Source organism: Mustela erminea, chromosome 8 (assembly GCF_009829155.1).
Source record: "Mustela erminea isolate mMusErm1 chromosome 8, mMusErm1.Pri, whole genome shotgun sequence".
NCBI classification, from domain to species: domain Eukaryota; kingdom Metazoa; phylum Chordata; class Mammalia; order Carnivora; family Mustelidae; genus Mustela; species Mustela erminea.
In genome coordinates this window covers 24,801,590-24,827,795 of record NC_045621.1, presented here as the reverse complement: position 1 = coordinate 24,827,795, position 26,206 = coordinate 24,801,590, and the positions used below count along the sequence as shown (strand labels likewise).

Below are 26,206 nucleotides of genomic sequence, written 5' to 3'. Positions count from 1 at the left end.
TCCAATTCAAGTTATAAATCCCTTACAAATGTGGTAAGAAGGTACAGGTGAGGTTGCTGGCTCAGACAGCATTTGTCTTTCAAAATCATGAAGGTACTTTTCTTTAAAAGAGTAATAGTCTCAACGTGGTAAGGCCTCAAATAACGACAAACCCAGGACTCTAATCACAGTTCATAGCTTTCTCTGGTATGCTTTGAAGTGCCCTCCCATGAAACTCAAATCAGAAATGAACTGTAAACAACCCTTTGCAAGGGACACAGGGAGCAGAGAATTGGATGCACAGGAAATGGAAAAGCAAGGAAAAAACCTAATCTTGTTTTCTGAAAAGGTTGGTGGAATGCCGGGTGCGTGTACCTATGTGTGGAGACTCCATGCTGACGTTTTTTTAGTGCTTGACTTTTTCCTTTCTTTCTTCCTTCAACAAGGCAGAAGATGATGGTAATTTATAAAATTCTGCTCAGTTTTACTCTGTGTTAGGCAGGATGTTTATCTCAAGGGGAAAAAAACCAGTTTGCTCTTATGCCTGAAAGAGAGCTTACATGCATTTTGAAGGCAGTGACCCACGGGTGCTGGTGGTCCACAGCAGTTCTCGCTCTGAGGCACTTGGTTGTCCCCAGAAGTCATTTGACAGAAAGCCTCTTGCCCACTGCTCAATGAGTGGGCTCATCGCCTAGCGGGGAGTTGAAACTGCAGCTTTAAAAGAGTAATTTTCCCAGCACACAATGGCAAACTCACAACTCTGTCAGAGTTCCCAGCTGTCGGTGGGGAGGGTGAAAGCCCCATTTTGAACTTAGGAGGCACATCAACTACATGGAAGGTTATGGATGATTTAGATAATGTAAGTACCCCCATCCCTCATAGCTTAGAAAATCTAAGAAATTTTAATATGGATTGACTATTAGGTGACACTAAGGAATTCTTGATTTTGTTGGACTTTGGTAATGTAACATGGTTTGGTAAGAAACTGTCCCTTTTTTTTTTTAGAGATGTAGGGCTGGAGCGATAGGATACTTGATGTTTGCTCTAAAATACTCAAGGAAAGGGCTGCCTTGGTCGCTCATCTGGTTAAGCGTCCGACTCTTGATTTCGGCTCAGGTCATGATCTCTGGGTCATGAGATGGTGCCCTGCATGGGGGTCCATGCTCAGTGTCTGCTTGAGATTCTCTCTCTCCCTCTGCCCCTCCCCCTGCTCATAGTCTCTCTCACTTTCTCTAAAAATAAAAATAAAAAAATCTTCAAAATACTCTGAGGAAGAAAAATAAATAGCTGAAGAATTATGCACAATCCTGGTAACGAGTCTGGGCAATGGGTAGATACATTCCTTATACTGTATTATTTTCTTGATTTTTACGTATGCTTGTGTATATTTATAATACAAGATTCCTGTGTTTCCACTTATGAACAAATGACCTTGGGTCAATCACTTAACCTCTTTGTGTTCTGGTTTCCTCATCAGCAAAGCAGCCATACTAAGAACCCCTTCCTGGCAGGCGTGCTGTGTGGCTTGAACAGGATACTATGGGTTTGGTGCCCAGAATAGGGCCAGCCAACAGAGAAGGCACCCAATAATTATATAATATCATTTGTATTACGTATGGATGCAGGATTAAGAAAACATTTTTCCTATCACTTACACTCATTGCTAGTTTATTTGAACTTCCTGTCTGATCCCTAAGTCAGCCTGAACTTATATTATGAACAATGAAAATGTATGCAGAAAAATGCTAAAGCTGATGCTTTAATCTAATTGAATAGAGCTCTAATGACACATGTATTTTCAGATGATAGAAGTCACTAAGGATTAGTTATTAAATGATGAGGGTAGAGAGGAGAGAGAATTTTGGAAGGAAAATATACCACAAACAATGTTTGCTGGTTAACACACTTTATATTTAACAAAATAATTTTTTAATAATATAGTCTTTTACACATCAAATATTGTTGCTAGAATCCCCTTTTTACAGTTTAGTGTTTAGTTGTGTTTTTTTTTTTTCTCACTAGTTTTCAGGCACACCATTTTTCAAAGATTTTAGAAACTGAATCGATTTAAACAGGCATCAGCTGACAAACAGGATGTTGATCCCTTATTTAAACAAAGCTGTAGTTAAAGCAGAGAACCAAAGACAGGAGGAATGGGAGACAGAGGGGACAGTGGGGCTGCAAACAAAGCCTTCAAAAGAAAAAAAGAAAGCAAAACAGATGAGACCAGAACTCTGTTGTTCAGAGTTTGGAAAGAATTTCTCAATGACCTGGGTAGAAGGAAATTGTAAAATATTTATCGGTTTATGAGAAATTCTGTCACAGTATAGGTTCATCTCTCCCTAAAGGGAGAAAAATGTCAGTGCTACAAAGTCTTAAAGGAAACAGCTTGTAGTGAAACTCAGAGGAAAAAAGAAATCCGACAACAACGAAACAACGATAAAAAAAAAAAAAAAAATCCCTCTCTCTGGCTGATAACAGAGACCACAGAGCAGCCTTCATTCTGCAAGCTCTCTGAAAAGAGCTTCTTGATGGATATTACACTCCATTCTAGTAAGTTCCTGCTGCAACTATCACTGTGCCAAGACTTTAATGCAAATTGTTTGAACCCTGGCTCCCCAGTTGCACTCTCTGTTTCCTAGAAAGGACATAGTAACTCCTTAATAATAGATAGGGTACTATGCTACATGGCTCTATTAATGATATTTTCTGGGTTTCAAACCTTGTTCCTGTCATTTATTATTATTATTTCTTTCCAAGAGAGTGGATTTTTGAAGCCGGCACCAGGCAACCTCAGGGCAAAGAAAGCTCTATGCTACATCTCTGTCTAGACGCAATCTGAAGTATGGAAGGCCTTTACTTTGGAGTGCAGGAATAAATCATGCAGAATTGTTCATGAATGATTCATGACTGTCTATGTGATGTATCCATGGTGGCAACAAAAGGCACCAACCTTGCTGCAAATTGGTGTTCTAAGAGAAGGCAGCGTGATGTTCTTCCTCGGAGGGGCCCGGCATGGCTGTTTGTATCACACACGAGCACAGTGTACGTGAGAAGTGTCAGGTCCAAGGCATCAACACGTTAATTCTGGAAATGACAACTCTTTCTTGATGACTGGAGGAGCTTCCAGGGAGGAGAGGCTGACCGTTTTAAATGAAAACCCAGTTGATGAGACTAAAGAAGTGTGTCCTGAGAGTGGACCTATGGCAACAGAAGCATCACTCCACTGGGAGAAGACTGACCTCTTGCCCTTGGGGCTGCAGACTGTGCATGTCCCAGAGGGCTTAGAGGCTCACCAAAGCCACGGGCTGAGCCAGAGTTTGCACAGTATGCCACCCTGGCAGAAACCGGTCTGTACTGATTATTCTAAACCACGCATTCTCAACCAGGTGACGTTTTGTCCCTTCCCCACTCCTTGGGGATATTTGGCAATGCCTGGAGACAATCTGTTGTCACAATAAGAGTGTTGCTATTGGCATTAAGTGGATAGAGGTCAACCATGTTGCTAAATGTCCTAAAAGTGCACGGGACAGCTCCCCCTACCCCGCCGTAACAGTGAATTATCTAGTCCAAATGTCAACAGAATTCATCTTGAAAAACCTTGTTCTGGAATGCGGCACATCGTGAGAGCTACGGCAAAGCCCAGGCTTGGGTGGGAGTGGAAAAGCAAAGAACATCGGTGATAAAGAAAACCTTAAAGTTTCCTCAAGGATCCTGCCAGGTCTGCGCCAGGGTTTTCAAGACAGGAGAGTGGAATAAGCAACTAACTACACCATGTGGTTTCAAGAATCTTGACTCGAGGTGGCATCAGATACCCTGTGTATTTTATTGTTCTGTTACTATACGAGCAGCATTACCAGGGCAACCTTGAGACGCTTCAAAGTTTCACTTTAATTGTTCAGTATCGAATATATACATTTTAAAAAATGTTCAACAAATGGAATTGTATTGTGCAAGACTCACTCTACCCTAATCTTGAATTTAAATCAGCACTTGAGGTGGAAAGAGTGTCCTGAATCTGTGTTTTAGACCTAGGGCTGAGTGGTCATTACGAAAACATGGCAAACACAGTCCCAAACCATAAAACTGCCTGTGGGTACTCCTGGCTTGCAGCCAGGTCTGAACTCAAAAGCCAGGAGTTTCCAGAAGGATTCAGATTCACAGTGGGGCTACACACCCTGGTTCTGGTATGGAGGAGGGCCAGGTGACAGAGCGGGTGTAGAGTGTTGACTTACAAGCCGAACTGGAATTCGGCATCATGAGAAAGTCTGGTGATTAATGCTACAGTTGTGAATTCCTGGCTCCCTTTGGATGCTGTAGTCAAGCTCGTGGTGTTTTTCACATATTAGTTTTTGATTGGCAGTTTCAAGGTGTTGTATCTGAAATGTGTGGTTTGTAAGTATTAAATTGTGATCTCCCACATACTGCACCAAACCCTGGCCCCCCGCCCTGCCCCAGCAGCGGGTCCAGCTGTAGGTGGCTCTCGTTTTCTGAACCTTACAGGGCATCTTTCACCCAAGGGGAGGGATGGTCAGTTACTTTTGTGCCCTCCTGGTCAGGAAGGGTCCTCACCCCCAATATTCCTTTACTAAATCTTATATGACACCACTCCAAACTTAACCGTGCCGTCAAATCTGGCCCCATAGATTCTAAATACGAAAAGAAATTCTACAAGAGAAAAATGCCATGGGTGGTGATGTACAGAAGAGTAGAAATGAAGCAAATTGGCGGACGGTGAGCTGGCAGGCTAGAGGTCTCACCAGAGAAGGAGCCCATACGAGGCTGTTTCTTCCTTTTAGTTTCAGAAATCCAGTGGTCAAGTCACCATCAAGCACGGATAATTACAAAAGCGGTTTCGATAGCTATATACCATATATTTTTTATATAGCAAGAAGGAAAGAGAGAAATTTCCTCTTAGTAAAATATTCACTTTTGTCAACCCTAAAAGGTTTTGCTGGTGACCCTGTTGTAGCTGGCAGGAGTTTGTTTGTTTGTTTTGTTTTGTTTCGAACATGTGCAGTGTAGAAGCCATAGCATCCTTTCCTAAGAACTCCTCCTCGGTTGGGAAATTGTCCTACACAGTCTGCTTGCCTTGGCATTCACGTTTTGAACACTGAGCAGGCTTCCACCAGTCCCCGTTGTGACAGTGACAGATGTTACATTCATCCACTTTCACTTCAATGCCAGCTGGGATTATTGTTGTTCCTGCAAAGCAGTTTGGACCTGGAACACACATATACGTTGATTAGTTGATTAAATCTCAGAGGCTCCCTTTTTCTCTTCTCGACCCCAGTAAAAAAGCCAATCCCCAAAGCCAGGAATGAGTAGGTCAGATTACTCGCCACAGTTTATTACTAAGGTACTTTCTAGCCATCTCTACTACTCTTTTGCACACAACTCATAGTCCCTATGTGTATTAAAAAAACAAAAAAAGGAGATCCAGTGCACAAAAAACCTTCTTATTGTCTGTTACTGAGTACTCGCAGTTTTCTGAAGTATGAGTCTGTGGACCAAACTCTATTTGCTTTATCCTCTGGGGTGTAAATGTTGCTGAAGCAGCCTCTGAAACTAACATGGTCTGCATCAGATGATGGTACCCTGTGGCCTGTCCTCTCACTTCCCGTGGTGGGTAGGTGACAATGAACTTGCTCATTGCCTGGCTTCAGCACCTCCCCAAAGTCCAGTTCCTGGAATCCCCAGCTTGTTTCTTGATAACAATAAATAATTCATGACCAGATGATTTATTCATGTCCCAAACAGTCTTTGTTAGAGGTTCATTTGATTTTTATAAATGGAGCTCCTTTAATCTGCTGGCTATCTTTTTTTTTTTCGTTTGTTTGTTTTTAAGAGTGACCTAAATGGTTGGCTTTTGAAAGTCAGCAGGAATTTTATTTTTCTTTTTCAGATTGAGAAAAGCTTTACGGAAAATGTCACCTGCTCAGTATAGGTGAATATTTTTAAAATTCACCAGTGTTAGTTTTTCACTTCTCTTTCTCTCCTTTCCTTTCCTTTCCCTTTCGTCCCAGGCTGCAAATGCTAGTATTCGGTATTGGTGATATTATTTCTCAAAATCAAATGGAATAAAAATTGCTTCCCAAGGTGCAGTGGGGTGGTGCAAATTGCTCAAGTCTCTGAAGTACGTATTTGGATAAAGAGGGGGAATTCTGTCTACTCGTGATTTATCAACCCAGCATTACTGGCTACTTTCCATAACCACTACAAAGTAACATACATCAATATCAGTGCTCTACTTTCACTTTCTTACTGCTTGATAAGAATTTACGAGATTATCTTTACCATCAAATAAATGAAATCAGGGGTGATTTGTAGTTCCACTTCATAATTGAAATCTTGTATAAAAATGGCAACTATGAAGTTATAATGCGTTCACACAAATCTATTTAATATGCTAGGATTTTAATCATCTGTTGCTTTAGCGCTCCCAGACTTCAGTTGTGGATATACTTGCCATGGCCTTTGTGTACATATGCCTTTCTTTCATTTGGTGGCCAAACATCCTAGGGCATGTACCTGTGTGCCTGGTTCTCATGAAGAACCAACCAGCAAGACTAAGAGGGATATAATGTGTCATCACTGACAATTAAACAGCTAGCAAACTGCCTGCTCTCACCCAGGATGGTGTTTCTTTTTAGTGGTTATAAGCTCCTGGCCATCTTAATTGCTGATTACTTAAGGATCACTGTTTTAGAATTTAAGTCATTGTTTCACAGGTTGAACTGTCTTTGGGGCTACACCTCCCTGGAAAGATTTCACGTGAAATCATTAATTTGTTCTAGACTCAGAAAAAAAGGGAATCTGCAGAGAACTTGGCAAGGAGCCTTTTTCAAAATGCAGTTGGTTGTCTCATGGCTGTTGTTGACAGACCTCTCTCAGCCCAGCCAGTATTAGGCCAGCCAGAATCTGGACAGAGCCAAACTAGCTTCGAAAGTCAAACTCGATGACCGCAACCACCTGTTTGCCTGGAGCCACCCCAGGGGAAGCAGTAGTTTTTCTCTCTACCTCGATTCTCATCAACTCTTTTCACCCGATTGTATACTTTTTTCCTTAATAGATGGTGAAGGAAAAAAATGATTCCTAAACAGTGGTTCCAAAACAAAGAAGTCCCTGAAACAGGCAGAATGTGATCTACTGAAGAGTTTTCTCAGTTTCTTGAGGGGATTTGGAAACTTGTCTGCAGAATCTTAAGTGTGTGTTTACGTGTGTAAGAGGGGTCATTCTGCTGGCTCACAGTGGGCAGGTTCATCTCAATAGCACAATAAGAGAAAAAAGCAGGGAAAGATCTTTGTAAAAGATTTCTGACAAGTCACTGTGCATGTCTTGAGAGAGATTTTACTAGTGCTCTAATTTTCCTACCTGTTCCTTTCTGTATGTTTTTGGTGTTATACTATGATCAGTATATATTTGATCAGCCTCTCTAAATCATTTCTTAAGAGCCCCTTAGAATTTCCTGTTTTCTCAGCTCAGAAAGTATTAATTTATACTGATTGACAGAATGCAAGGAAAGATCCCTTGCACTTTGCAAGGATTGAACAGAGTCACTGCCTATAAATAACATAACCACATCAATGGCTGACTTGGCGGCCAGAGATATTTTACAGAATCCAAAATTCCTGTTTGATCTCATTAACAGTAATTTTATTAGCACCCTTCTGAGAGTTTCAGGTTAACTAAAGCCTTAAGTTTGTGGTTAATAGTCTTACCTGCTTAAAAGTAATTTAGTTAATTGTCAAGCAGAATGGTTGGCCCTATTTAGAGACTGTTCTAGTTTTGTCCCTTCCCCCTCAATAGTGGTGACAAAAATATTACTTGGGCTTTGAGAATGTGAGTGTTCCATGTGAGTTCCTTCCATAGGAGATCTATCCTTCTATCTTTTTTTTTTTTTTTTTTTTTCCTTTGGGAGATGTTTTTTCTTTGTGTGGAAGGATAAGTTGCTTAGAAGAGTAAACTCAATGGCGAAACTCAATGGCAAAAACAACATATTTAGTACAAAAGACTTGGAGAGATCCTTAGAGGGGAACAGTGAAATGATTAAACTGAAGGTTGGCAAAGAGGACCTGCGAGAAAAGGTTAAAAGGATAAGGATTATTTAATCTTGAAAGAGAAGACAGAGGAATAACTCAATAACTCTCAGGGAATTAAGGCTTATTATGTTAAGAATGGTGACCAACTCTTCTTTCTTCTGACACCTAAAATAAGGGGAGATGGAGATACATTGATTCTCAAGGAATTAGACACACACACACACACACACACACACATGAATCTCTCAGAAAAATGAGAACTAAGTAGACAGCTGTAGGGTGATATCTCTTCTCTTAGACATCTTTAAGAACACAGGAGGTGTCATCCGTCTGGTATGTTTGAAATTGCCAGCTCCTTAAAAGTAAGACCTGAATATCTGTCATTTCTTATGGTCCAGGCCTAATATTGTGTTTAGCACATATTAAAAACTCTGTGTATTTTTATTTAACTAAATTAAATAGTATGAACTAGCTAGTTATATAACAGAAGCAAAATTATTTTCTGAACTAATACATCAGATGTATATATATCAGGCTTATGTATCATATATATATATATATATATATATATATATATAGCATATATATCAGGCTTAGTCCTAAAATATTGGTATAGAAATATTTTCAATTAATAGTAACATAACAATACTTTTCTGAGCACCTACTTCATGCCAAGAGTACGTCTCATTTAATTTTTCCAATTAGCCATGTAAGGTGCACATTCTCAACCTTTGTGCACCTTACATGGTTTACAAGTCTATTTCTGAGCCTCAGAGGTAGAAAATAGCTTGCCTGAGATCACATGTCTAGGAAGTGACATCAATGGGATATGAACTCAAATTTCTCTAATCTATAGAATACTTCTAATTGCCTACAAAAAGAGGCAGATGCCGACGAGTGCATTGCTGGCTTCCATTGCCCAGATCCTGAATTTCTGATCAGAATTTAGAAGTCCAGTTGGTTTTGGTATTAAGGATGCATGCTGGTTAAGCATCTTGATGGCTAAATAGAAGAGAGACTGTTTTTCTATAGATCTTTATCAGATTTATTGGTTTTATATTGTGTAGCCTTACAATCTTCAGAAAACACAATTCATCTAATAACTAAAAGAAATTTTTCGTGGAGAAGCTTCTTGGACAGTGAGGCTTTGGTTTTCCTGTGGGCAGCAGCAAAATTCCCACTGGTACTAGAAGTACACCAAATGAGAAGCAGATTGAAAGTGAACTATGACTCAGGAGTCCTGGCTCAAGTCATGGTTCTGTGATTATCTATGTGACCTTCGGCAAGCACTGCATAACCCAATACTAATGGAACCCAATGTGGTCTTGTCTCAGAAAGGATTCATATTTTTGGAAATGCAATAACACTGGAAAGGCAATTCAAATATTTACTGAGAGTTGGAGCAAGAAGGGAAGAAGGAAAAGCAGACTAGGGATACTTCTATACCCCCCCCCCCGCAAAATTCTTCATGAAACATAATTTTCTCTATTATTCTGTGCATCTTTAAGTACTTAATTTGCACACTTATACAATAGAAAGAGGTTTGTGAACCTTTTCTTTTCCATAGTGGAAATTATTCAAAAGAGATCTTTTTTTTTTTTTTTAATCTTTTTTCTTATTTATTTATTTATTTATTTATTTATTTGACAGAGAGAGATCACAAGTAGGCAAAGGCAGGCAGAGAGAGAGAGAGGAGGAAGCAGGCTCCCTGCTGAGCAGAGAGCCCAATGCGGGACTTGATCCCAGGACCCTGGGATCATGACCTGAGCCGAAGGCAGCGGCTTAACCCACTGAGCCACCCAGGCGCCCTTCAAAAGAGATCTTTTAAAGGAGAGCAATACATGAAATATGTAAAAGCAGAGCTTCTCTGGTGAGGTGGCCACGAGGAGCCTGCAGCTCGGTCTTTCCTGCAGGATGTTTTCCCCATCTTCTCACTTCAACCTTGCAGAGATAGCTTAGGAGGCATCTGCATGGAATGGGGATCAGAGGGAGAGCATTTGGAGTGATCTCTTCTGGCTTCAGTAATCAAAGAAATCAGGAGAAAATAGATGTCATATTTGCGGTTGTAAGAACTGAGCCGATTTCCTCAGGCTTTAAAGTTCTTCTTGCTGAGCCCTGAAATTTCTGCATTAAAGAATACATGAACTACATAGAAAAAGAAGTCTATAGCTACTCTGATCACATCTCCTGAAGACCCATGCTTGGTTATGATGTTAGATATCACATTGGTTGCATGGAGGAACAAATGCATAATCTGAAATAAGGTTGGGAAGAAAAGGATCTCAGAGGAAGGTCATAACAGAGAACTTGACCTATGGGTCCATGGAAAGATGTGGTGTGTAGGGGGAGGGAGGGGTAGGGAGGGTAGGACTCACTGAGGAGGTGGAAAAAGCTGTGGGGTTAGAGTGATGTATGTAGTAAGAAGTCACTAGGAGAATGGTGGTATGCAGAGCTGGTGCTTCATACTGGTCTGCAAAAACTAAGTGTGAAGTATTTGGGAATTTTATAATCTTGATGACATTATTTTGGCAATGGAAAGCCATTGAAACATTTTAAGTAGGGATGTGTGTGTGTGTGTGTGTGCACAGATGTGCATGTGCATTTATACATATATAATCATGAAGTAAAGACATTGGTTCAAAAAACTGCCCCAGCGTCATTGTATGGTTGGTCCACGGGGCACCTGTGATTGGACAAGACATGATATGTCTTGATGGAGGCAGGACCTTTGAGATTGCAGACAAAAAGTAGAACCCTCAAGGGCCCTGGCACTGGGTCATGGGAAAACACATTCCTTCTTTGCTTTGACACATTAAAAGAATCTGCTAAGATGCTGGGGTAATATTAAATTAGTGTCAGCAATTAACACATTGGCTTAAGTTAATTGATCATATTATTCCTATACAAAGTGAGGTCCTAAGGGAAAATGCTCTAGGAAATGTGCAGTTTGACCTGGGGAGGGGGGGATTAGTCGGGGGGGAGGGAATTTAATTTCTAGCTAGACAGCTTAGTAGGAGTCCTGTCCGGGACCAGGATCATGAGAATTCTTAATGGAGATACTGGGCTGTTTGTGGGGGGAGAGGAGGATCCTATCAGTCAAACAACAAAAACATGTTTAGATAATTTAAGCTTAAAATACACTAATTAAAGGAGGTTTCATTTACAGACTATCCAGAATACCAAAAAGAACAAAGTTTGAAGGAATGCCATCAGGAGCAAGGGCCAAACTCATGATACAGACCTAATAAAAACACACCTTGGGGATAGATAAAGCGGTTTGCTCCCTCACTATCACCAACCCAGGATCCTGGATGCTGCTGGAACCGTCAGCACCACTGCCTCTCTTACCAGTATTTGTCAGAATGGAGACTTCTTGCATTTACTAGTTTACGGTCGAAGTCTACAGCAGGTAAGCCTGGGGATAGAGGTTAGTCAAGGGTCTGCACCTTGGCTACAAGGGAAGCTGAAACGCAAATAGTTGGTAGTTGTAACTTGTTTAGGGAGAGGGAGGCTTTCCTTCTGCACAGAAGATTCCCCAGTCGTCGGAAAGAGGCCGTGGTTTATTGCTGATGCTAAGAAGGATCAGGAGAGTCAGTGAGGGCAAACTTCACCTGCTTTGAGTTTTTTTCTGGGCTGACTGCCAGTATCCTTTGTCTAGCAATCAGAACACAAAATAAACATTCAGAACAAGATTGCTCTACACGTGAGTTTTATAGGTGTTAATAAGACAACATTTCTGCCCTCAAGAGTTGATATTCTAGTGCGGGTGAATCTGATACAAAGCACAAAAACAAACATGGCCGTTTCAAGACAGTCCCTGAAGAAAGTAAACAAGAGAGTGTAGTTGAGGGCCCGACCCGGAGTGGAAAAATTCTTTATAGTTTACAGAGCATGGCTGTATATGTTTTTTCATTTCCTAGTCACCCTAATGCTGTGAGGTGGTTCACACGAATCCCATAGCACAGGAGAAGGACGTAAAGCTCAGAGAGATGAAGGGACTTGACAAAAGGCAGAGAATACGCAGCAGGAGAACCTACATTTCAGCTCTCCTAGTCTGACCCCTCTGGTTGACTACTTCCCTTGAGGAGAATCTTTCTTTTTTCCCTTTTTCTTTTTCCTTTTTTTAAAAATTAACATATAATGTCTTCTTTGCCCCAAAGGTACAGGTCTGTGAATCATCAGGCTTACACATTTCTCAGCACTCACCATAGCCCATGCCCTCCCCACTGTCCATAAACCAGCCACCCTCTTCCCACCCCTGCAACCCCCAAACAACCTCAGTTTGTTTTGTGAGATTTAGAGTCTCTTATGGTTTGTCTCCCTCCCAATCCCATCTTGTTTCATTTTTTTCCTTCCCTAAGCCCCACAACCTCCTGCCCTGCCTCTCAAATTCCTCATATCAGAGAGATCATATGATAGTTGTCTTTGAGGAGAGTCTTTCTTTATGTGTACTATTATTTCCTTCAATGCCAGTCAGAATCGAACACTCTCCTGTTCGCGACTCCCAGTTTTCTGTCACAGGGAACTCAGGCAAAACCCAAATCTAAGCGATGTGACTGAATTTAGTTAATACTTTAGGAATTCTTAAGAATTTTCATGAACAGCCTTATTCCTTTCTGACATGAAGTAGTATTTTGTTCGTTTTATAAAAGAGACAAGGAGACCCAGAAATGTTTCGAGTGACTTTGAGAAAGCCACACAGTTGGTAAAGGATGGAACAGGCATGTTGCTGTGTTCCGTTCCAGAAGTCAAACTTCTCTGTGAGGAGGAGCTACTTTTCATTTCCTCCGGTTTTGATAGCATTTAGGATGTTGTGGGACATATTGGAGAGAATCTGTTGGGATATTTAAGTTCCTATTATGACAGAGAGAGAGAGAAAAGGAGAGAGGGGTGTGTGTGTGTGTGTGTGTGTGTGTGTGTGTGTGTGTGTGTGTGTGTAGGTGAAGGGGTGAATAGGCAAAAGGGTGAATGTAAAGGGGAAGATTTGGAGCAGAGAAGCTCCAGCAGCTTTATTCAACCTCTTCTCTCTAACTGTGAAGTGGGAATTGCTCCCAAGAAGCTGATCTCACTGAGGAGTCAGTGTGGTTTCTAGCGATCATCTCAGAGGGCGGCAGCCAGCCTGGCACGGAGATGTATCCATAGGAGATGCCCTGTCCTTGTTGCTTGTCGACCCAGATCCCCTTCATTGTTAAAATAAAGTCTCTCCTTCCCAGAGACTAGGAAAACCAGGCTGGTCACGACTCCTTTATAGATGCTTCTGGATTACAAATTGGTAGGACGCCTCTGAAAGTCCTCCTTCTGACAACAACTTCATATTGCTTAATGATCCCCTTTTGAGTATTGCAATTTCTGGCCTTGATTTGAAAATTTATTATTGACGCTTAGTGTCTTTTAGAAATTGGTTGTAAATGATCTTCCTGCTGCATAAATGAGGCAGATTCCTATTGTGTGAGGCCATAAACATTCTATATTTCTTTGGCAGGGCATCTAAATCAGTGTTTCAGCAAAGGGTAGGCTTGTCGGCCTCAGTCTGTGGGTAGAATTGGATTGGATTATGTTCTTCCTTTTAACTGATTTTAATTCTCTGCTTCATGAAGTCTGATAGATGTTATTATGCCATGGAAAAGCAAATAGGCTTTCTGATCAGGTGTACACTCATTTCCAACTATTACAATCTTGGAGAAAATGTTTCTTAAAAAAATAGTAATGCGAGCCGATCGCAGTTAAAATTTAAGTGACTGAAACCTCCCCAGTATCATGTTGAAATAGCCCTGTCAGGCCCGGAGAGAGAGCAGTTACTTGCTGAAGGGAGCTTCTAGATCCTTTCCCGGGAGAATGACGTACCTCTCTCTGCCTGCTTTAGGCATCCCTCCCTACGTTACATTCCAACCATTGTATTAAACCTCAGAACAAAAAGCTTCCTCAGATTAAGGTGGCAAGTTTCAGGAAGGATTGTTTTCTCTGAGGCTGCCCTAGAGGTGCCTGTTAATCATTTTATTTGAAAATTCAATATCACTGAACTCCCACACACATTTCAGTATGAGAGCTCCGGAGAGTTTTCTGGCCCTTAAGTATGTAAGATTTATAGCCTGGTGCTCCAATTAAGTAAAATGCAAGGAGCGGAGTGGAGAAAGGAAGGACGTGGTCAAGCTACACAACAGGGTAAAGGTTGGCTGCTCTTTCGGTCATTTCGGGCGCATCAGCAGGCTGGGAGAATCAGGCTGGGTTCACATCCTGTATAAGTGGGACATACATGTCCAGGCTCACCTTCCAAAGGAGGTGTGGCCAGAACATGGCTTAATTTGCTATTGTAGAAGACATTTTATCTGCTCAGTTTTTGCTTCAAATGATGAAATAGTCCAGCCCAATTTTCTAAGCGGCAATGAGACTGCCCTCCCCTTGTTACAGCAGTCCGTGGTTTTCAGGTAACTTTCCTATTTCTTCTCAGCAGTCCTAAAGTTAGGAAGAACTGATATTAGTGTACCCATTTGACAGGTGAGAGAACTGAGGTTCAAAGAGAGAAGGGAGGAGGTGATTTACTGCTCACTTAATTACTAGGTAAGAAGATTAGGGCTCGAGTCGTACCCTCCATGTTTCAATCCCATTTCTGCCATTTACAGGAGGTATGACCTCAGTGCCCCCAGCTGTAAAGTGGGAATAATGCTGAAATGAGTGTACCTGTCTTCTGGAGATTTTGAAAAAGCAAATGAATTAATACATGTAAAGTACTTAGAATGGTGCTTGTCACATACTGATACTAGGTAAATATTGCTATTTATTTATCATGCTGATTATTATTATTACCTGAGTTACAATCTAGGCTACTTTGGATGGGATATGGATTCTAGGCCCTTTGGTTGGTAGTCTAATTAAAAAAAAAAATAGAACATCAGTGAAGAAATTAATCTTATTAATGCCAATTTATATATATGTGTATATATATATTTTTTTTTTCAAAGTCAGTGAACATACAACAATAAAATTTTTTCTATGTGGATTTTCCCCAGGCCTATTCACTATTTACCAGGAAGCTAGAAGGATAAAAAGAACACCTGAATAAAGAGCATCACTGGGGAGAATTAGGGGAGATCTATTAGTTTGAGCTAGCTGTTGACTATGGAAGGATCATTAGAAAAAATGATTTAAAATGGTCTGTTTGGACTGCTAATGATAACTGTTTTTTTTGTTATTGTTGTTGTTGGAAAGAAAGGGTTGAAAGAAAGGGTCCAGATATGGTGGGAGAAAGTCTAAGGATAACAAGGATTGCATAGTAAAAGGCAGAGTAGGCAGTGGTATCTATATATATCTAAATATCTGAATTATTTCTCTGCTCATCCATCCATCTGTCCATGATCTATTCAATCTTTTACGCATTTTTTAAAAACAAAAACAGGATAAATGTAAATGCCTGTTAATAATGGACATATTGGGGACGCCTGGGTGGCTCAGTTGGTTGAGCGGTTGCCTTCGGCTCAGGTCGTGATCCCAGCGTCTTGGGATCGAGTCCCACATCGGGCTCCTTGCTCGGCGGGGAGCCTGCTTCTCCCTCTGCCTCTGCCTGCCATTCTGTCTGCCTGTGCTCGCTCCCCCCCCCTCTGATAAATAAATAAAATCTTAAAAAAAAAAATGGACATATTGAATGAATTATGTGAACTGTTCCATACTCTTCAGTAACCATTAAAAATAATGTATTACTACCTCCAGCTGACTTGCAGAGATTTTGTTGAGTTCTTATTGAATAAAAAAGGCATTATACAGAGAGCTGGGTGCAATATTTTAATAAAACAAATGTAGATAAACAAACTTCTGTTTGTATGTTGGTATAGAATTATATGCAAATAGAGAAAAAACAAGGAAGTACCAATATACATTGTTGACATGGATTATCTTGTTGGAGGGAGGGATTGCTGATGGGGAAGGAGATGACTAGGACAAAGGAGCAGGATAAAAGCACGTGCATTATGATCTGTGCAAGTGCATCATGTTTCTCTGTATAAAAACAGAGAATTCTTACCTTGCATTGCATTTTAAAATCAATGTATATGTTTAATGATTAAAACCTTTTTCCCCTTAAAACCTGTATAAATTGATAATGCAGCAGACAGACCCATTTGGAAGTGAGGAAATATAGTGAAAATCATAAAAAGGGGCAGACAAAGCAGAACTCTCAATATTCATTTTCTTGAATCTAGAAGTTTTATGGCAGTGCTGTTTATTACAGTAGCCACTAGCCACGTGTGCCTAGGGGACACTGGAAATGTGGCTAGTCCAAAATGAGATGTGCTGCAAGTGTAAGAAATATCAGATTTCAAAGATTTAACATGTCTTTGAATGTAAGAAAAAACAAGTAAAATAGCTCATTAATATTTACTATGTCAATTACATATTGGATGAAAATATTTGGGGTAATTGAGTTCAGTAAAATATATTATTAAAATTCATCTCTTCTTTACTTTTTAAAAGTGGCTAATTAAAAAAAAATTTAAAGTTGTTTAAATTTAAAATAATATTAGAAAACTTAGGGCACCTGGGTGGCTCAGTGGGTTAAGCCATTGCCTTCGGCTCAGGTCATGATCTGAGGGTCCTGGGATGGAGTCCCGCGTCAGGCTCTCTGCTCAGCAGGAAGCCTGCTTCTCTCTCTTTCTCTCTGCCTGCCTCTCTGCCTACTTGTGATCTCTCTCTGTCAAGTAAATAAATAAAATCTTAAAAAAAAAATTAGAAAACTTAAAATGACACAGGTGACTTTCATATCTCTATTATTACCAGCATTGAGGAATTAAAAAAATTTTTTTGAAGTATTTTTTTTAAGAGATTTTATTTATTTATATATTTATTTGACAGAGAGAAGGACAGAGAACACAAGCAGAGGGAGCCTGAGTGGGAGCAGGAGGGGGAGAAGCAGGCTTTGCCCAATAGGGAGCCCCATGCAGAGCTCAATCCCAGGACCCAGGAATCATGACCCCAGCCAAAGGCAGATGCTTACCCTTAACCAACTCAGTCACTGGGGTGCCCCCCAGCATTAAGGGATTACAGGACAGATAACAAGGTGGATAACAAGGTGTTAGTAATGGCCCAGAGGAAACTACTAGTTGCATAAACCTGGTAGGAAAGAATGCTAGGTGTTGTGGAAAAGGGCATATTTTCAGCACAGGGATTCTCAGTGTGGGCCCTTGATCATCAACATCATTGGGAACATCTTTGAAATGCAAATTTTCCAGCCATGCCAGATGCCAAGTGAATCAGAACCTCTGGCTATGGAACCTACAATCTGTGTTTTAACAAACATTTCAGGTGATTTTGATGCAGGCTAACATTTGAGAACTACTGCTTTAGAATAAGGGAGACCTTGGATAAAAACCTTACCATTGCGTACCAGGAAAATAGCATAATTAGTCTGAGTTTTGGAAGATGCCTCAAAATAGACTGAGCTCATCCAAAAAGCAATGAATTCATCATGTTACAAGAACATAGGCTTTTAGCCATGGGGTCATTCCTGAGGAGAAATTTTGAGCAAGTAAATGGTAGTTAAATGGTTCAATTACTTTCAAATTTCAGCACAGCCTCTGAGCTGTCATTATTGTGTTTCTTTGATAAGTGTGATTTTTACCCACATGACAGCTTTGAGAATCAAAGAATTGTGTGTGAAACTTGGCATTTGGAACCATTTTGGATGCTTTAATGACCTCACTTTCCAAAAAACAAGTTGGTTATCACTGGAAAGAAAATAGTATATATTTATCTTTGGGATAGAAACATGTTAGAAAAGCTTGTATTACTCAGTTTTGTCCAACTGTCATATATAAAAAAATTTTTTTTAAGCAACAAACTTTCTACTTTTGACAGCTAACTTAGTATTTTTGAAAATTACCTACTTCATTGATGAAAAATTGCAAACCTTTTTATTTCCTTAATATGCTTGAATAAACACACTAAAATGGAAGTCACATCCTTGTTGGGGAGAGGAGCATAAATCAACAAAATGGGCATCACCATACACAGACACACACACACACATACACACACACACACACACACATACCACATCACATTTCATAATGGAGGTAAAAAGAAAAATTTCCATTTTTATTCTTTATCTTTGAAGACACAGAATACTTTGCAACTAGAAAAAAAGATGATAGGCAGATTATTTCATTATTGGGTTATATGACCAAAGATGCCTGATTGACATTTCTATGATTTTTAGAGCAATGGATTATTAGACATGCCATGGGTAAATTAAGAAACAAAGTGACATTTTCTTTAATGTCCATCTAGATAGTTAATAACTATGGTACAGAAATGATGACAAGATTAGTAAAAATAAATAGTATAAATAAGAGTCTAGTCTGGAAACATTTTAGTCTAGATATATAATGTCCACCAGATAGATGTATTTCCTTCTCATACGCATTTAGTGCAATGAACAGCTCCTAAGTGCAATGAAAGCTTGGCACGAAGGGAAGCATTTGAGATTCTGCAGAGAATCAATGAAAGGAAGGATCAGGGACAAAAATAGAGACATAGGTAGGAGCTAATTCTTTGTGTGTGTGTGTGTGTGTGTGTGTGTGTGTGTGTGTGTGTAATTACACTTTGGATTTTGGATTGCATCTAAAGGGCAGTTGATACCATGACATCACCAGATTTACTTTTTAAATAGTATACACTGGGTTCAGTGTGGATAATGAGTTGAGTAGAAGTGAAGGCTGTGGTGCAGAAGGTAGACCAATTTAAACAGTTCTTGAATTAGTAGGGAAAGAGAATCATGGTTTAGACAAGGATGGTGGCCCTGGCAATAGAGAGCAAAGAGTGAATTTGAGCAGTATTTAGGAGGTGGAATCAACATGATTTGGTGATAGACCAAATGTGTGAAATAAAGTAGAAGATGATTTGAGCAAGGATGCAGGACACTGACGAATGAACAGAATTTGAGGGAAGGTAGAAGAGAATACAGTAAATGTTAGAAAATCTGAACCTATGTGCCCATGAATCATCTAAGTGGAGATGAATAGCAGAACAGAACTGACTGAACTGGGCAGAGAGAGTTGGGAGTGTCTGGTAAATGAATAGTAATTGAAGCCAGGGGAGTAGCCATGGTTTCCCTGGAGCTTGGTGTACTATAAGAAGAGACTCTAAGGGGCAGATAGAGGAGTTGAAGCGCTCATCAAGGTGACTTGAGAAGTCTTCAAAGAGGAAGAAAAAAATAGCAGTATTGGTATCAAAGGAGCAAAGGAAAGGGCATGTTTCTGGTAGGATAGGTGATAGCAGTGTCAAATGCCGTGGAGAGGGCAACTGATATCTGGATAGAGACAAGGTTATTGGTGACTCACAAGAGCAATTTCTGTGGAATCGTGAAGGCAAAAGCCAGGCCAAAAAAGATTGAGGAATAGTGGGCAGGAAGGGGAATATAGACTTGAAGTCCAGTCAGTAGCTCTGTGAGGCCAGTGTTTAAGATGAGTGAGATAAACATGTTTAAATGGTGGTGGAGAAGAAACAGGGGGGAGAGAGAGGTTGAATATAAAGAAGGAGGTTTGGAGGGGTGGGAAGAATTCTTGATGGGACAGTCTCTGAGAAAGCCAGAGAGCATGGAATAATGAATTTGATAGCAGATAGGGAATCTCCTCCATGGTAATAGGCAATAAGAGGCTGAGGGAGTTTCTGTGACAATTTCTGTTTCCTCTAGGAAGTAGGAAGTAGCACTAATCTGTGGAATAGAGGGAGAAGGTGAGGAAACAGAGGGGTTGAGGCAGTCTTTTGAGGAAATGAAAAGGCTAACTAGGGAAACAATAAAATTGTTGCACAGTTCAAAGGTCCAGATAAGGATGGTGACCACATGTAATGGTACCAGTTTGATTGTTTGTGCAGTTGTCCTCTCTATACTTCAGCAATATTGAGGAATAGTGCCCCAGGCAGGCAGTCATTATGGAATGACCCTATGACCTTGGGACGAGTCACTGATTCTCTCTGTGTCTCTGTCTCCTCATCTGTGACCTGGAATCCTGATAGGATTGTTGTGATTATTAAGTGAGTTAATACCCACAAAATACTGAGAATAGTTAGCATATTGTATGCACCCTGGAAATGTTAGATATGCTCCAGCTTTGGGGTTTGGGCAGGCGTGTGAGGACAGGAGAAAAGGGAAAGGAGTTATTAACAAGAGGGTGGTTGAAATTGTAGACAAAGGAATTAAGCTGGAGAACAAAGAGTGTGAAGCTTATTCCCAAAATAACTAGGTTATTTTGTATTTACTGGACGTCCTTCTGGTATAGGGCCTAAGATTATAGTAGGCTAGTTTTGCTGACAGAATTATAGTGTTGGTGGAAAGTGAAATAACATTATCTGAGATTTGTCATTTCAGGTCCTAAAGTAAACCTTGACTGTGGTATCCAATGTGTAAGGGATTTACATTAAGAAGATTGTTGTGTTGTTGTTGTTTTATGAGAACTTTAGCTTGAAGCACATCCTGTGTGTCACATTTCATGGTCTGAACTCCTGTAAAACGGGGATGTTCTTAAAAAGAGAGAAAAAAAATTATAAGCAATATTAAGGGAATCCCCTCAAGTTAAGGCAATTTTGTTTAAAGGCTGTAAATTTGCCAGCTGTTTATGTTCTTTTCCTTGAGGTCCACAATGCAATTTAAACCAGAAAAACAATCAGTTTGGCCCAATCTTGGATTGCTGCAGAATAAACAACCTCCAAAACTGAACTTTAGAAGGAACTCTCTGCATTGCTGATGTACTAAAACACTCAGAGGTGCCGTTTTGTCTCCAGGAATATATTTTGTATGGTCATTCAGATCATGCTTGAGAGCCTGGCCTTTTATCATAAACATAAATGGACTTGAGACACCAATATTTATTTCCAGGTAGGAAAATTATTGAGGTTTTATATGGAAAAAATATTATTGAAGAGCCTGTTGAGTTCTCTGAAAATAGGAAATTAGTTTTATGCACTAATAAGCAAATAAATAAAATACAATTATAGAGTTAATTATAGAGTTTGTATAGAGTTAAGACCTGTTTGCTGCCCCCTCCCCCCTCCCTACCCCTGGAGAGTCTAGAAGTCTTGATTTTATTCTTGCCTATGGAAATGATTTTTCCTTCAGTTTAGAGGAAACATTTAGAAGTGGGGAGGGTGGGGAAAAGAAGGATCCAGATAGTCCATGTTAGGTACAAATATTGCCAGTTTTATCTCAAAGATATCCACCAATCTGCTGCCTTCCTGGGAATAACCAATGACCAGATATCAATTATTCAGGATAGTTTATTTATTCACTTATCCAAAAGCATTTATTGAAGGGCACTTCTGTGCAAATTGATAGAGATACAGTGATCATAAAACCAATTCCCATAAACTCTCAAGGAGCTTATGCTCTAGCAGAAGTGAGGTGAATACATGGAAATTGGACTTATTTGGAGAATATAAGAAGGAACCTAATCAAAACTGAAGACAAGGAAGGCTTTCTGGAGATGTGAAGCCTGAGCGGATCTTGTGGGATGACTGGGAGCTATTCTGTTAAAGAATCAGGTGGCACTGGTGGGTAGGAAAGATGGTCCAGGGTAAGTTAGTGGAATGAGCAAGAAAAGGTTATGATTCATAGAAAAAAAATGTGAGGAATTCCATGTAGTTGAGGAGTACTATAGGGAGTACTATAGGGAGCTGAAGCTAGAAGAGAAGGAAGGGCAGTGGACAAGGCCCAGAAGATCTTGTAAGCTGTACAGTAGAATGGCTTTCACTGTTGAAGGCATGGAACCAAGTACTAAAAGGTAGTTGAGTGGTGGGGTAGCATTATCATATTTGTGCTAGAGCCAGAACCCTCCTGCCCTGTGTCAGTGGCTTTGGAAGGCATTCAGCCTGGAGGAAGCAGGAACAGTAATTACTCCAGAAAGGGAATGAGAAGGTGCCTAGGTGACTCAGTGTTCTAGGAGTCTGGTTCTCCCTCTACCTTTCCTCCTTACTTGTGATTTCTCTCTCACACATTCTCTCTCAAATAAATAATAAATTCTTAAAAAGAAAAGGGAAAGGCCCACAATGAACCCGTGGCAACAGTAACGGAGAAGAGAAGACAAGCCAGGGAGATACTAAAGAAAATAGAATTGATAGAATATAGATGTAAGTAGTATGGAAGAGGAAATAAAATGTTTATAGTTCGGGCGCCTGGGTGGCTCAGTGAGTTAGGCCGCTGCCTTCGGCTCAGGTCATAATCTCAGGGTCCTGGGATCGAGTCCCACATCGGGCTCTCTGCTCAGCAGGGGGCCTGCTTCCCTTCCTCTCTCTCTGCCTGCCTCTCTGCCTACTTGTGATCTCTCTCTGTCAAATAAATAAATAAAATCTTAAAAAAAAATGTTTATAGTTCTTGCTGATATGGGGATAGTAGGTGGTGTCTTTCACTGAGAGAAGTAAGGCAGGATAGGTAAGTTTAGGGGAAAGGTCCAGAGTTCAGTTCTAGAACACCGAGTTTTAAATGCCTTTGCTAATAATAAGGTCAGAATAAATCATGGGATATAAAGGTTGAGATATCAAGAGAGATATTTGAACTGGAAGCACCAGTTCAGAAGTTTTCAAGATATAAATGGTGATTGAATCCATAGAATTGACCTCTTAGGAAGAGAGAGAATAAATGACAGGAAGTTTACTGTTGGCAGAACCCCAGGGAACTAAGATTTAAGTCATGAGTAGAGGAATGGAAACCTGAGAAGAGCTCGGGGAATGAATGGCCATAGGGATGATGTGAGCAGATGTACTGGAAGTCAATAGAGAAGAAGGTTCCAATAAGGATTCAAGTGCCACTGGGATATGGAATGAAATGAGTTGAATGGACACATTGTGTTTAGTATCCAGCAGTATCCAACCCAAAATTCAGAAAAAGTCTCATACATACAGAGAACAACCTGGTGATTGCCAGAGGGAGTGGAGTGGGGGAATGGGTGGCTTGGTGAAGGGGATTAAGAGGATCAAATTTGAAGGCATAAAATGAAGAAGTCCCAGGGATGTAAGGCACACCACAGGGACCACAGACTAAGATACTGCAGTAAGTTTGTATGGTGACAGATGGTAACTAGACTTAGTGTGGTGACCATTTTGTAATGTATATAAATGTCAAGTCACTCTGCGGTACACCTGAAACTAATCTATTGTATGTCAACTACACTTTGATAAAATAAAATAAAATAAAATAAAATAAAATGCCATGATCTCAGGGCTTGCAGCAAAGGTATCACTGGGGAGCTTGTTAGAAAGGAACAACGTCAGGCCTCTCCCAGACTTCCTAAGCCAGAGTCTGCTTTTAAGGAGAAAGGAAATTCTACTGAGATATGAAGATAAGGACTATAAGATGTGAAGAGGACAGGTCTATTAATGTAGGCGGGGGAGTGAAAATGATGTCACTTTGCTGGGAAGGGATGATGCAGCCTACTGAGAATGGGAGGGAGTTGGGGACATGTGGTCCAAGAGAGCCAGCTCATAAGGTCTGAATGGGTAGCATGGAAAGCTTGATTGAGAGAGAAACCTTGGAGTCTATTGTCGTATACAACTAAGTGTTTGTGTGAAAGTTTCTACGAGCCTAAGGCTGGTATTGGAGGAGGCAGGGACTTAGGTTGATATTGTGATTCATTGGAAGTTGATGAGAAAGAGGGTGAATTAATGAGTGAGGTCTAGGTTGGAAAGAGTAATCAATAAAAATCAATGGGAACTGATAGATTGGAAGGAACCTGGGGATCCATCACAGTCATGAATAGAAATGAGAACTATTACACTGCCAGCAACAGTGGCTGCTTGTCCAAAAAAGAGAGGTTCCTTTTCACTGCACAGTTTTTTGTATGTTTTACAAATAGCCCTCTAAAACATCTGTTCTCTCCCTGACCTGGTGACCTATCCAACCAGAGTCTGAGGCTGTTCCAAATACTGAAACTGTCTACTAAGATAGCTTCCTCACTGTGAAATCTACTACAACTTCTCAGTTCTTTAAATGAGAATAAGAAGATTTGTAAAATCTGACTGAGGATTTTTAAAGTCCAGAATGATGTTCTTTCCTGTCTTGAATGCCCTTTATTTTTTTTTTTTACAACCATTTGTGAAATTTATACTCAAAGTACGTTATAAATGCTACACTGATTCTCCTCCTCAAATGTTCTTTCTTTAACTTTTGAACCTCAAAGCACTTTGTTCCTCCCTTATGACACTATTAAACCATATATATATATATATATATATATATATATATATATATATTTTAACATAGTTGAGCAGTTTTATCCCTTCTAAGAGATTATAAAATCTCAACTAGCAGGAGCTGCCTTGCTAATTTTTGTTGTAGTGCTTGGCAAGGAAGAGGTTTTGTAGTTGAGTCACAGGGTTCAAGAATGGGGTGGGGGGGCCAGAAAGGTAATGCTAGAGAGAGGGTTGGTGGAAGATTATGGAAGGTATTTTGTATCAAAATTAGAGGTTTGTATTTTTAACCTCTAAAAAGGGGAGCCGCTGAGACGCCTGGGTGGCTCCCTCATTTAAGTGCCTGCTGACGGGTCAAGACATCACCCTGGGGTCCTAGGATTGAGTCCCGCATCAGGCTCCTTACTCAGCAGGGGAACCTGCTTCTCCCTCTGCCTGCCTCTCTCCCTGCTTGTGCATTCTCTCTCTGACAAATAAATAAATAAAATCTTTAAAAAATAAATGGGAGCCACTGTAAAGTTTCCAGTATTGGGAAGTGATGTGACATTAACGTTTCTGAAAGCCCACTCTGTCTAGGGGTTGGAGAACTGAGCAGATGTGTGTAGGATGAGAGGCAAGGGTGAGTTAGAGAACTGTTGTGACTGTCTAGGGGAGGCACAAGACTTTTGAGACAAGGCATAATATTGAGCCTAACCAGGAAAAATCTCATTTAATACATTGTGGGATTTATTGACTGTGGATGTATGGGATAAAGCAGAGGAAGAAGCCTATAGCTCATCCCTGATTTCTGGATTAGGTGACACAGATAATGCCATTTCCTAAGATGGACAGGAAGGAAATCAGGTTCACGCAAGAGGGGAGGGGATGGTGAGACATGGATGGGCGGGTCGGGGTGAGGGGGTTGGGGAGCAGACTGATAAGTTCAATTTTTGATATTTTTAAATGTTTTCTTTGTGGTAATAAATGCTGGCTGAATACATTAGAAAAAAAAAATGAATGTGAGACTGTGTTTTGAACTTTAAAGAAGAGCCAAGGTTGAAATGGAAACATGTTATTAAAAAATATTTACATTTATTTCCCCAAGTGGAATTTATAAACCACTCCTATTGCCAAGTCTGTGGAGGGGAAGCAAAACATCTGGTTGAAATTCCACTGACCTTTAGAGACACCCAAGTTTTCATATGATGCTCATTTTCATTCCAAATGGCAGAGCACAGCCCTAGGGATGGTACTTTCTGGAACATTTGAGCAGTAAAGAGAATTTGTGCAACACTTGCATTTCACATGCAGATTTTCGAGCCTGCTTCGTTTTAAACACTGAGTTAGGCACTTTTAGAGTTTTTCTCTTTGCCTCAGAAAGTTTTCAGAGTGATCGTAAAAGATATTAAGAAGCAACGTCTTTGATCTGGTCAGTGTTTTTCTGAGCCTTAGCATCTAGAGAGGGCAATACTAGGGCATCAGGGATGTTATGCGTAGGACTCTAAAAGGAAGGGCCAAGGAATTATCCTCTAACTCCACATGGACTTCCATCTTTTATAACATAAATATATGGCTGGACCAATTCTCTAATACAGCTTGTTTGCTGCATCAGCATAACTTCATGTTGTCCTAATTGCTTCTTTTTATCTGTGATGCCCCAATGCTTTAGAGGGGGAAATAACTTCCCCAGTAGGGAGAGGTGTTGCTTAGGTGTCCTTTTCGGTTTGCCATCTATGGTAGGTTGAATAATAGCTTCCCTAAAATGTCCACCTCCTAATCCCCTGGAACCTGTGAATATGTTACCTTAGGCAGTCAAAGGGAGTTTGCAGATGTGATTCAGATTAAGGATTTTGAGATGTCGAGATTATTGCAGATTATCCATGTGGACCCAGTGTCATCACAAGGCTCTTTATAAGAGACAGGCAAGAGAATAAGGGTCTGTAAGAGGAGATGTGAAGGAAATAAGAGGTTGCTGTGATGGTAGAAAGAGATCATGACAAACCAACCCCATGGCCTCTAGAAGATGAGACATACAAGGAAAC

The 26,206-nt window shown here is 40.4% G+C and overlaps 1 protein-coding gene across 3 annotated transcripts in view; it reads right to left on the bottom strand.

Annotated features, from left to right (window-relative positions):
- Nucleotides 1-1,878: 1,878 nt before the first annotated feature.
- Nucleotides 1,879-26,206, bottom strand: part of VWC2L (von Willebrand factor C domain containing 2 like) — a 167,298-nt gene continuing 142,970 nt past the window's right edge. Inside the window, exon 4 of one of the 3 annotated variants that reach the window (XM_032355399.1) lies at nucleotides 1,879-5,202. In XM_032355399.1, the coding sequence (XP_032211290.1) occupies nucleotides 5,054-5,202 (149 nt within the window). In that variant the 3' untranslated portion in view covers nucleotides 1,879-5,053. The remainder of the gene's footprint in view (nucleotides 5,203-26,206) is intronic. The other 2 variants (XM_032355401.1, XR_004288661.1) reach the window with 2 other exon arrangements.